The 13,622-nt window shown below is 36.6% G+C and overlaps 1 protein-coding gene across 6 annotated transcripts in view; it reads right to left on the bottom strand.

The window, feature by feature from the left end:
• fbln2 (fibulin 2) overlaps positions 1 to 13,184 on the bottom strand; it is a 59,520-nt gene extending 46,336 nt beyond the window's left edge. For 2 of the 6 annotated variants that reach the window (XM_088636896.1, XM_088636895.1), the window contains exons 1-2: positions 13,002 to 13,184; positions 2,612 to 4,132 (exon numbers count right to left, since the gene is read on the bottom strand). In XM_088636896.1, coding sequence (XP_088493022.1) covers positions 2,612 to 4,088 — 1,477 coding nt within the window. In that variant the 5' untranslated portion in view covers positions 4,089 to 4,132; positions 13,002 to 13,184. The remainder of the gene's footprint in view (positions 1 to 2,611; positions 4,133 to 13,001) is intronic. The other 4 variants (XM_088636893.1, XM_088636898.1, XM_088636894.1 and 1 more) reach the window with 3 other exon arrangements.
• Positions 13,185 to 13,622: the final 438 nt, after the last annotated feature.

The following is a 13,622-nucleotide window of genomic DNA, read 5'->3' as shown; positions in this document are numbered from 1 at the left end:
TACCTGTTCCGGAGGTAAAACCACGTTCTGCAGGGCCAGGGAGGTAATATTAACTGGGAGAGCAGAGTATCTTTTCCTGATGTAACTGCTGGAAGCCGGCTAGTCACTGGAGTTGTTTTACTTTTAGAAGCCTGGAGGGCCATGACCAGTTCCAGCTTATCCTACTCCAATGTTTGGGAGAAACCGGATCAAAGCCTGCCAGTGATGTGACACTGAGTCAAACTGTCAACATCTGGCCTACAGAGCTCCAACTATACACTGAGTGAATGCCTTCAATGGCCGAAAGACTCTAAAATCCCAGCTTCAACTGTTACAAATAATTTTCTACCTTCAGTGCTCCAGATAAAACCTTCTGCTTTTGCAGTATTCTTCTAAGGAGCAGACTAATTCCATGCCCAATAATTAAACCCCCAAAAATATTTATGCTTTAGCCATTTAGTGGACTCATTCAGGGTAAGTATTCTTCATTAAATGTTTATTTCAATAAAGAAACCATTACTGTAGCACAATCGGCTTTTAATTATTTACAAGGCCCTTGTCATGTCAATGCCTGCTTCCAGAATCTAACCTATCAGTTATTTAGAGCTGCAAGCCCCAACCTGAACTCTTGCAGTGTTTATGCAATGTACTGTACTGAATGTCACCACCTCTGATCCTCTATTTGACCAACAGAGTGCCTGTTTTTAGTCAAAACAAAAACAAGAAATGCAATTGCGTGGTCACTCAGATGAAAAGGAAAAGGTGGGTCTACCTGTCAAGGGAACTCAATTTGCAAAGCTGATGCATAGGAGTTTATTCTGGATCAGGGCCAGAATGCATACAGAAAGACACGGAATTCCTCTACTTATCTTGTTGTTAACAGGATCGCAAACAAGAAGGAATGCAGTATGTAATTGAACCTATGAATACCTTCATTCTGCTAAAATAAATCAAGCCTTTAATAAAAATGTTAGGGAAACATTTTTAAATTATTATTATGGTGTCATACAGCTTTTATGAAGATTACAAGGGGACATAAGAGGAATTCAAAATCCTCAAACAAATTGACCAAGTAAACCTAGTGCTTTTCTTCCGAATGATCAGCAAAGCATGAACCAGAGCGTGGTAGTGCTTTATATCTAAGAACAGGAGGCACTTCTTTTTCCAAAGGGTTATGGGAATATGAAATTAGCAACCCATCCATGTTGTTGAAACCAAACGCTTTTAAGTAATTGAAATTATCTTTCAAAAAAGGCTGAATGAGATCCTTGAACCACAAAATTGGCTGGATGGTCCAGATGACCTCCTTTAGTTTGTAAGCGTTCTTATGTTCTTATTTTTAAGATAGAAAAAAGTTGCATTTATAGGAAATTAAATATATCGGTTAACCCAGAGGCCTAAATAAGTAAGGTTTAATTTTTAATCCACAAGTGGATCGCTTGAAAAAATGTGGTTCAATGTACTTGATGAACAGTGATCTTTTGCATGTTAAACAAATTTGAAAAGCATCACATTTTATATATATCGCCAACAGTGGTCTTGGAAGAGAATTATCACAACTGAGATAGAGAAATGAAGGTACTGTATGAATACACGGGGGAGTCACTTCCTTCAAACTTATTCTGATGTGCCCTCCAGATATAATTAGTATATAGTTCTGTAAGTAATTAAATCTGTACTCTCAACAGGTTACTTTATAGTAGTTTTGAAGCAATTTTACAGTATGTTAAGGCACTAATGGTTGTCAGTTCTGTTTGTGTGATGTATTTCTTACAAACATAACTTTAACAAATCTAAACAGCTGTACTATTCAAAGATTCAGTAGTGGGAATAAACAATATGCTGTGTGAACTGTCATCTTTTGTGATTTCTGTCACCTTTCTGATTTATCTCTGCTAACATATTTTACTAATTAAGAATGGAAGTATTGTGAAGGATACATGGCTTTTCCTCTTGCAGAAATGACTTTTACAAACCTGAAAACTCACAGTCACAAAGCAGATGTGAACAGCAGGAGCAGAGAGGAGCACCATATTCCATTTGTTTTCATGTCACAAATTACTACCAGTTTAATTTTACAAACATATCTTATTTCCCATTAACAGGAACTGTTCACAACCTCAATGACAAAACCATTTACTTTTCTGACCTTGAATTCCTACTCTAAAACTAACATATCTTTCTCTGCTTTAAATACAGTGCAATGGATATATTCTGTGTTTAATATGAGCTAATCCTCTCACCTCTAGGGGTCGTTAAATGGAAAATGTTTTTGCAACTGGGGAATCATTTACTAAATTTTTGTTATGGATCACATACTGTATGCAGTCCATGCTATACCAGAAATTAGCTTCTGATGAACGACAGATTTGTACAAGAAGTAGCATTAAACTCAAGTCTTTCATTCTGAACAGACTGCATGGTGCAATTGCACACTGTTTTCAGGGAAGTAGCGTTTGTTGGAATTGGCATTCACAACAACCAATTACATTAAAGTCCTTGGAAAAAGACATTTTCAAAAGAAAAAAAACATCATTTTAGGAGAGCCGGCAAGAAATAATAGCAGACAATAAGAAAAGAGAAAAGCAATCAGACAAGCCGAGAGAATAATATGATGATTCAGTGAACTCACCTCCCTGCGATGCTGGATGTGAATCAACAGAATTGTTTCTCCTCTCTCGCTCAGGTTGGTAGTTGTAAAGTGTTTGAGATTGCTTTTTAGAAATCAGGGCTTCAACCGCTTTCATAATTTGAGGAGGCTGGGTTGTTGGACTAAATTTAATGGTAGGTAACACAGCCTGCCCATGTTTCCCAAGAGGGTCTTCCTGCACCAGAAAGTTCTCTTCAGTTGTGCTGGAGTGGCTGTTGCTTTCTACTGCAGGAACAGTTTCTGTAGTCTGCAGTTCATGATCAATAACATACGTCACCTCCTTTCTGTCAGTCCCGCCTTCCGTAACGTCTTTTAACGTCACAACCTGTTCATCTTCTTCATGTTCTTCTTCAGCCATGTGAGGTGTAACATAGTCTTCAGCTCCTTTCCCAGAAATTCCTTCCATGCTCTTTCTCACATCCTGGAAGACCTGAGATGTAGGACCTACAAGAGGATCTTCTGTAATCTCTTCATTTTTAGTTTCTTCTTCCTGAGTTCTGATTTTTTGCCTTAGTTCTTGTTTCAAATCCTCGTTAAACATTTCATGAGCAGTAGGTTTATCAGAGTAGGACACCAAAGTAACTGCAGGCTTTGTGGGTACAGCCAGATCAAATAGGCTTGATTTTGCAGAATCGGTAGGTGTATAGTCATAATCCTCGTCTTCATCTTTGATGTCTGTCTTGAAAAGCGGAAGTTTTTCACTTTGGGGCAGGTGAGATATTTGGGACAACCGATCTTCAGACCCTGCCCGTTCGTAGTTTGAAAGTTCATCGTTATTTTTTTCTGACGTGTTTTCTTCATGGGCTGTGGGAAACAGAGGAGGTGTCTGAAAGGTTCCTAAATCACAGTCTGGGACAGGATAACACATGAGCTCTCCTCCAGCATGTGGACAGTGGCAGACTTTACATGGGTCCATTTGGAAAGTGTGACCAGCATCATACTTATGGCCATCATGTACACAGCCAAATCTCTCACACTGCAAGCATCCATCTGATGGTTCAGAAAACTCAATACAATGTGGAGGAACCTCAGGACAAGGAATAAAGTGACAACTTATTTTTCCACCTCCTTTTGGACAAGAGCATTCGGTGCTTCCAAAATCAACAAAGTAGGATTCTCCTTCGGGAACTTTACCATTCCTGAAGCCGGCATTTATGCAATCATAATACTGATAACCCTCACACGTGCAGCCTTTCTGCAAACAGGACGCACAGCAAGCACCTCTTTCCAAAACTTCTTCAATGCAATGTTCCAGTAATGGGCAATCCACACCAGTACAGTCCTTCTGGCACAGGGCACCACTGATACATAGCACAAGTACAGTCATAAAAAGGATTGATTTCCTCAGTTTGTATTTAGCCATTTTGCTTTCAGCTCCAAAAGTGAGGTAAACCTTATTGATAAAAAAATCAGTAAAGATTTCCACAATCTGTTTTTGTCTTTCAAGGGACTGTAGCATCAGTGTTTAGTTTTCTTGCATTAATTGCCTCCACTTTGCAGAACCTACAATAGTGAAAGAACAGTCTGTTAAAGACCATACACAACAGATTTCCTGTCATGCACATTCAGCAAGCCCAGCTTTCAGAGTTCAAGCCAACATCTGGATACATAGTTGAGTTTTTCATCTTAAGGCCATCCCAGTTTCATAACCACAAGGTTACTCAGAGTTATGAACACATTTTCCCAACAACCATGAAACGCAGTGTGATAAATTTAATAAATGCCATGTAAAATCCAGTTTAACTTTTTATGAAGGAAAAAATAGATTTGCATTGCTTTCAGTGGAGATTTCACTCTGAAGTTCTTAAAATGAACAGTGAGTGTAATAGTTACTTCTTTCAACTTAATACCCTCTTCGGATTTGTTGGCATCTGCTAATACCCTTAAGATTCTTATCCCATAAGCAGAACTGTCACCAAGAAAAACTAAAGATCAGTGGCTTCTGGATTACACTGATTTGTAGACTGGAAAGCTAAAGGACCAGTGAAGAGACATTTTCACTTCCATGATCTGTGACTTGATCCTATTAAAGCAGAAAATTAGACATAAATAAATCCATAAATAAATCTTCTCCTGAATAAATCCAGGAGAAGAAATTAAAGGAACATTCATTTTTCAAAAAAGGTTTGGAAGAAGAACATGGCATGTGGCTTTTTATTCAAACTCACTTTTATCAGTTTTATTCTCATGTGTATGAACGTATTTTATGACATAGATAGCTAGGAACCAGAATTAATATGGGACAATATTAATGTAATAAATATTGCATGTAGTTTCTGTTATATTTTAGGCTGGTGGAATTTTGAATTATTTTCATCTACAGCAGCAGTTTCATGAATAAGACATATTTCCAGGTGATAGCTGAGAAATGTCTTAGAGCAAAAATTCTATTCTGGTATTTTTGTATGACTGCAAATGATAGATTTATAAAAGATATCCACTTGATAATCTTTTAAAAACTTTCACAAGAGACAGAAGGGGATATAAACACAAAGAAAAAACAAGTCAATAAGTTAATAATTATTACAATGAGTAGAAAAAGAAAATAAATATTTCATTGATATATTATAAACAGTAATATAACAGCTCAAGCACAGGGTTACAGAGACCATTATAATCTAATGCAAAAGTATAACAGTACTTTAAAATGTACAAAAGAAGGTAAATAATTTACTACACTACTCCAAATAAAGAAATCTGAGATACATAAAACTACAACATGTTTAAGCAGAAAATTAACTTGAAACTAGATGGTCAGGTATTTCACTGCTGTACGACTGTTTCCATCAATGTACTGTATAGATTCCTTTTTTATACAGAATGTACAAAAGCTGAAGATACTGAATTCTTTGGCACATCCCAATGGGAAAGGCAACATTTGTTTTGGAAGGACTGTGATTCTGAAAGCCCAAAACCAAAAATTCATGGTACATGCTTGAAATGATTCTCTCCACTTCCAAGGCATTCTTAAGATTCAGTTTTCACAAAGACATGGTAAGGAAACTGTTGATCAAAGGAAAGGGGAAAAAAACATCCAATCTCCCTGTAGGTGGACTGCAGTTACTCCTCCTGTTCTGAGATTGCTCTGTTTACTCTGTGTTCATACTCTGCATGAGCTAATGTGTCTACATTTCACAGATTATAAATACTTCACAACTGCTGCCAGCTGTGTGAAATAGACAAAACCCAGTGACTTTAAACAATTCAAATTTTACTTTGCACAACATGCATTTAACTATATACTGTATACTGTATTTGCCTGCTGCTGGGGAGAATTAGAACTCTTTAAAAATAATTTCGTATTACCTTCTGTATTGTATTGTCTTCAAACAACACTAAATTAGTCAAAGGAACAGTTTAGTATTTACGTTTAAATTTGATCATACTTCCAATTTGCTTTCAAAGAGCCTCCTAGGCTCATAATATCATGTAGATCTGACTGTAGGAAAGAACATTAAGTACACGCTTCATCAACAATAATAATCTGCAAAATGAGGCAAGGTTGAAATAATGAACTACTGATACAGTACCTCATCTGAATCAGTTGTGAAGCACGAACCGAATTAAAAGGAAACTGAAGGGAAGTGCATTTAAAAATGAGAACAGGAGGAACTTCTTTCTTTTTCAAAACAAAAGGTTCTGGGAGTCTGGCAAACATTGCCGAGCGCTGTTGTCAAAGCTGATATCACAACGTCTTTCAAGAAGTTGCAAGACAGGATGAGATCCTCTGATCAGTTTCCTACCAGCGAGCAAACAAACTACATGGGCAAAATCACATGCCCCCCATTCATGTGTGCTTATAATATGCACGTTCAATCACCTCCTAGCTTTCTTGGCTTACGGTTATCTTAGACTCTGCTTGGAATCTCTAAATGTTGCTTTGCAAAAGAAATCAACTCTTCCTCATTGGGAAGTAAATGTAAGGCTTGTTTGAGCTACAATGGAAGCATGCATTATACAGTACGTGTGTTGTTTCAGTGTAAAGAACAATAAACATCACACAGTTCCCATGGGAAAAAGAAGTCCTGGGCATTTCACAGAAGCAGCCTTGTACTAAATTTTATCATAGAAAGGGGGGAAAAGATAAAGGCGCAGGTTCATGCAGAGTCTGGACAATTCTATTACAGTTGTGGTTCTTGGAAACACATCTACTGTATTACATTATTTATAAACAAATATCTGCCTTATCTCCAAAATCAATTCCAAATATGCTGTAAATGCTGCCTACTTGTTACTGAATCTGCTAATCTCTATATTCTCACTGGGAAACTAACCCAAAACACATCCGCCTATTTATTTTACAATTGCTTAGAAAAATACACAGTCTGCTAATAATCCATGAGCTCTGTCATGCTCAAAAGGGACTAAATGATCTGCCAAAATGATGAATGGTGAAGCCCCCATAGCAAAAGGCCATAACAAATTTGAAGGTCTTTATTTTAGAAATCCTCACAGAACTCCAATATTTTTTAACAAGAGTATAGTTATTAAAACAATACCTATTTACACATTAAACTGTCGCCGCACTGTTTTATTTTTGGACCTCATGAGATCCAAGAGTCTAATGATTCGTCAACATTCATGCAAACGTATGAATATGAGGGATGTGTAAGTCTGGAACAAACTACCCAGCCATGGTGTTGACGCAGATACCCTGGTTTCCTTCAATGAAAGATTGGATGAGATCCTTGGATCAATTAACTAATAACTAATAAACTGGCTAGATAGGAGAAGCAGCCTCCTCTTATTTGTAACCTTTTCTATGTTCTTAAGAAGAGATTTTACAGTATGTGAGATCAAGCTGCATTACAAGATTGTAATTGTAACTCCCTGCCATAGGCCAAGCAATGGATATCTCCCAGCTCTGCAAGATCAGGTGTATATGCTGTTGTACCTATGAGCAAGGTACCCTCCCTAGTTCCTGGATTGTTCCAATCCATTCATCCACCATAGATGATGTAGTCTTAAGAAGAACTACCTTAAAAGCATAAGAAAGGTTACCAACCACAGGAAGCTAGTCTGTCCATCTAGCATGTTTGGCTGCTAGCATCTAATTAGGAATTGACAAACTCTGAATGATCTATCTCCTCAGCTGCACATCCCAAATATAATTTCAGATTATGAGGAATATATTTCACTAGCGGCTAATTGATTTTCTTTACGGCAATCTATTCAGAAAAATGAATCTGTCCTCTCATTCCAAGTACCATTAGAATGACAGGACAGATTGGTAAAGACAGGGCATATATCAGTCAAATATTAGTTATCCCATATTCTTTAAAAATCATGTCTAAAAGGATACTGTGACACTTCCCCCTCAGAGAAGCAATAATGTGTGACATATGGTAACAGACTTTGACCTGTTGAACTTTGTAAGTGCGAACATGTTCCTTGAAAAGCACACATGGAAGGTTGAATTACAGCATTCTTTTTTTTCTGAGCTGGCATTTTTTCTTTTGTTTGGACTGCTTAAGATTTTTCCTCCTTTTCACCATCATGATCCTGTGAAAAGTAGAGATTAATGAAATGTGGTTTCTGATTCCAACACACAGAACTTGCTCAATGTGCCAAAAACAATACCAATGAATGACACTAGACTGAGGTATTTGATCATATCAGCCTGCTTTGATTGAAATAATGAGTACCACTCAGACAGTGCCAGCTGGTTCATACAAGTGTTATTGTATCACACTGTATCAAGACTTGCTTCTCAAGTAAATCTGGAGTATTTACAGTAAACCTTAAATTCTTTAGATTGTGAAAATGATAATTGTTTATGTCGATAATCAGACTTACCATCAGCTCAAAAAGCTCAAATAAATTTGAAATCAAAGCTCGTTCATTATGTTTTCATACTCCTAACCTGATGTGAACCATTCCCTGTAAAATAAGCATTTACTGCCAGTGTCTGCAAAACATTAATTCACCACGAATCTTAGCCACCACTCACTAGGATGAAAGAGCACTGAGAAATCCTTTGGAGGGGTGTCACAAATGCAGAAAAGGAGGGTAAGAATTATAATCACTGCACTTTATTCTTGCTATGTGGCTCTGTTTGCACTGGAAGTAATTTAAAACAAAATAAACATGTTTTATGTATTGCTCCTCCATTTTTGCATATGAGGTTAAAATCTCATTTAAACAGACTATTTCTCAGAATATTACAGTACCGATTTCTCCTCAGAATCTAGCGTCTTTACCTAGTAGCATCCATTAATCTTTTTTCTTCATCTTACGATAATTATAGCCAGCACTGTGCATTAATTTAACATATTAAAACTAATTAGGGTTTTTTCATTTAAAATATTTTATACTAATGAATTGCCACAATTTCATATGCAAAGGTTAACCTTTTTCTCTGCAGCTGCATCTGATCTGCCAGACAGGAGCAAACATTTTATCCCAAAAGCAATTTCTGTCAAAATACCATCTGTTAACCAGGGAATGCCACAGAAGAGCCTGCAACTACTTTTATTTCCATAAATTAGCACAAGCATTCTGACAGTTTTTCCTAAAAAAAAGACATCTCAATGAAGAGTTTCACATGAACAAATGAATAACTTACACAGAATCAAAAGAAAACAGCCACTGAAAAAGTTAAGTTTTAAATGACCAGAAATATACCCTGACAATCAAGTCACTTTGTATTTGCACCCTCTACTTTAACAGCTTTTAATTTTACTTATATCCCCAAACGTACATACTAAACATTACATTTACTCATAATATACAAATATACAGTATATGAAAGACAAGGAAAAACAAAACAGAAAATGAGCAAGGATGGACACTAGTTACATTTAATATTCTAATTGAAAGAGCAGACCTTAAGTCCAGACTGTTATAGGACCAGTTAGGGTTCACCTATGAATAATATTAAATTTATAGCCCATACTTTCACTGTGAGTCACTATTTAAACAGTGAAACGTTTCTCTATTGGAAGTCTACTATCACCATCTGGATTTTGGCTCCATGAATACCACATTAAACATCCGTGTGCCCCCTATATAGGATACCTTGAAATAATGAAGGCTTCTGAGAACAAGAATTGAGAAAAATGGCATAATATTCAGTGCCTTTTCATGTGGTGACTACTGTATATGTTCCAAGTTTTTGGAACAAAAGGGACATACAGAACAGAACTAATGATGTCACAGAGAGACTTAAACATCTGGAAAAGCAACTGATGGAGAAAAGACTATACTTTCATTTTGACATGCAATATTTCCCTCAATGAATACCTGTCACGTTATTGTGACTCCACTGCAGAAAGAACAACCTACAGTACTCACACATGTCGCTGATCTAAAAATGTAAAGCTTCATTTAGGTCTCGATGGGATATGTGTTATTTTTCTGATGGAGTACTTTCAAGAACTAATTTGTATAGAGATGAAAACTAAGTATAACAACCTGTAACTTCCAATTTCAAGAAAATAAGTAACAGTGTTTTGATCAATTTAGCAATTTGCACACTAATATTTTTCACAAACCTTTAACCCAAAAAAACACTCTGAAAAAAGTAGCAACATCATCTCATTTCTTCTCTCAGCTGTTCAATGTAAACTCCAAAAAGTTAATAACCTTGAAAAGCAAAGATAGTTTGTCTTGATATCTCATCAGAAGTTTGTAGAGCAGAAAATCTAAATAAAAGTTTGCCCGACACAATAAATAAGCTTCTTTAAATGTATTTGTTGTTGTGTCTGATCAAACTGACTCTTTGAAGGACCCAACATCACACATACTGATGTCTGTAAACAGTATGTGTATACGTTTATACACTTTATAGAGTTTTAACTAAAAATGTGTCACATGCAGTTCATGAGACAATGCATCAGCTACACATAGAGTAAAACATCCATCCAGTGCAACTGCAAATGTTAAAACTCACATCCTGATGCCCTGAGGTCTGTGAACTGGTAGAAATCCCTTCTGCTTATGTAAGTAAATCAGATGGCAGTGTAGATAAGAAGATGAAAATCAGGTCGTCTTCCAGCATGGAAATGCCAGCTTAACACATACAAATGAAAACAGTTGTGGTCCAGTAGATGTCTTTTCTAGGGGCCTATTGCCTATTCAAGTTAAATCTGTCCATAAAAAAGGCCAGGCCTCAAAGTGTAATCTGAGCAGGATAGTGCCATACGTGCAGTATTGTGGATATACTGTTTGCCCCTTTTATTTCTTACAGAAATGGTTTAGTGTTACAAAGGTTAGTTGGTTATCTGTCCAGTGGGAGCCTAGCTGAATTGAGAACAGCCCTTAGCCTGATTTACTCTCAGGATGTTATACCATATTTCCTATATATACATTATATCTTCTTTTGTATTTTTTTCTTTTTACAACATTCAGAACGCTCCCAGATACTAACTGTAAGTATGTTGTACTTTCTTTCCTACAAAATTGTACAGCTCTGGGTTTTGCTAGCACAATAACTACAAGGGCACAATTACATTGGAAGAATACATATAAAATCTGCATTGGACACTTGAAATAAACCAATCAAAAGGACAGCAATTCAGAACTAACTACTGAGTCTTCATTAACCTTCATGCATTGCTGCTTAAGGAATCTGATCACACCATGCCAAACACTGGAATCTGTGACACACTAAATCTGCCATACCTTAATCCACTGAACTTCCTCCCTCAAGTCACAGTTTAAATTTTAAATCCAGCAAAACATATTTAAGCTATATGATCAAAGTTCAGAAGTGTGATTTCAGAAGAAACGTCATATAATCCTCTGTGATTTAAAAGATCAAGATACAAATCTGTCTGCAATTGCCCCTGAGGGTCTTATTTTCTCCATCATTTTCCAAAGCAGACTACTTTTTCTGTGATGTAATTCTTAGTGATTCAGAAATAAAAATATGCTCCCTAAAATACCTCACCTTCAAGTTTTTAAAAATACAGTTAAGAAAAAACTGTGCTCAAAACCAGTTTATTTTTTTAAAGAAAATAACTGTTCAAAATCAGATTAAAAAAAATATAGGAATCGTGTTAGGATTGTGCAAGGAACATCTAAAACTGTTCTAAATGTCTTGGAGTTTCTTCTCTTACATCGCTGAGAAAGTTAGTGAAAATGCACTTCCAAGTTGCAAGCACTGTTGGGTATCTACTGAGACAATGAAGTGTAACATTTGTGCTTTTTGTAATAAGTGAACGGTTGTTTTAAGTGTTCGATAAACCCCGGTATCTAATACAGATAATAGGAACCCCCGAGACTCATGGAAAAAACACGCCTATTAATGATAATTAATGACGTGGTTATATGCGCTTCATATGCCCTTATAAATCATGAGTTTCCATCACTGGAAAACAAATGAAGAGAGAAAATGATTCCAATAACATATAACATTTCTCAATATTTCGTTTACATTGCACTTATTTCTCTTTAAGAGTAATACCGCAATAAAAGGTCAACATCTGTCAAAACCCTGAGTTCTTGGTCGCAATCCGTTTTAAGGCGTCAAGAACGTTCACTTTTTAATCGCGCCAGACAAAAAGTTAGCTCAGACCTTGACGTTAAAAAACGTGAAAACTGCTTTAATAAAGACACAGGGGCCACATGATTCTAGGTCTCGTTCTCCAAGGGTTCCAACAAGTTAGTACTGTACAGTAAATTAGGAGATCTTTAACATCAATATTGAAAACAGACTCGGTCGTGACTTTCTGGCTTGCAGCTCGCTCTGGTCTCCATCTGTTCATTCTTGAATAATATAACACTTTTTTAACTAGACCCCCTGAACAAGCGGGGAAATCTTTGAAACTAATTTGCAAGTACCCACTTTACCACTGAACCTTTATTTCGCCATAAAACCCGCCTACATAATTGCCCTGTGCACACCATAAGACATAACCATCACTTGGGATTTTCACCCAATTCGTGGTTTCTTCTATTTTATAACGCTGGCTTTCTATGACACGGAAACCATAGGAACGTTTCTCTTTCAGCGTTTATGTTATTAACTGTGTATTAAAATGATCACACGGCAAAGACACAATGCTAGGTTTAAAAACTGTTATTCAAAGACGTTCTGGGGGAATCCTTCAATATCGACTGTGCAGCAGCTTGAAGCGTCAAAACGCATTTGCATTTAATTAGATGAAGTTTGCTACAAGTTTAAATCCGACCGCCCAGCATAGTGTGACTTGTGATTACGCCCAATACTTGTGATTTTGTTTTAATACTTTCTGTGTTAGATAGAGAATATATAATATGCACAGGATATAAAATGATTAGACAATGCATGTACTGTAGAATCCTATCCTTAACTATCACTGATTATTTATAAAAGATGCGTCACTATCTTTCATAATGTTTTGCATCAACGTGTTCTAAAACAAACTTCAAGAATTCGCTTGGTCCTTACCTACAGGTAATAGTCAACAGTTTCTTCAATGGAGTGGAGAAAGTCCCCCAAAAAACAGAGGCTGGTAGTCTGACTTTGTCATTCCGCTGCGCCTGGTCTGCAGCGCTGAGGGGATGCCTCAAACTCTTTAGAGAGGGGAGGGACAAAAGTTTCTTAGACCTCTCTCCTAACTGCACTTATTGCACTTACTGACGCGATCGCCTTAAAACACTCCTGCTTCCCATTAATCTTTTTTTTTTCGGGGCAGTTACCTGCTGCCCTTGTAATCAAAATCTATTCCCCTGAAATTACGTTTTCTTGGGCTATAATCCGGTTGAAAATGAGCTCCTCAACAACACGCTTCCGAATTATAGACTCCGGATGCATATTAGTTTGAACTACATAGTAGGTAAATAACAGTATAGGTTATATACTGCATCCATTCGTTTTCAATCCGCTTATTCTGAGGGTCGCAGCAAATATACAGCCTACTGTATATATACTGCACTTCAGAGACTAGCTTCCTTATCCTTTTCTTTTGTCTTTCTTTTTTCTTTTCTTTATTTTTTTCTGATTTATGTTTCGTCATTTTAATCTTCATTACCTTAACTTGTGTTCAATAATTGGTCATGTATTGTGTAG

This window comes from Lepisosteus platostomus, chromosome 6 (genome assembly GCF_059453375.1).
Source record: "Lepisosteus platostomus isolate fLepPlt1 chromosome 6, fLepPlt1.hap1, whole genome shotgun sequence".
Taxonomy (NCBI): Eukaryota; Metazoa; Chordata; class Actinopteri; order Semionotiformes; family Lepisosteidae; genus Lepisosteus; species Lepisosteus platostomus.
The sequence above is the reverse complement of the archived record's forward strand: the minus strand, read 5'-3'. Positions and strand labels throughout refer to the sequence as shown.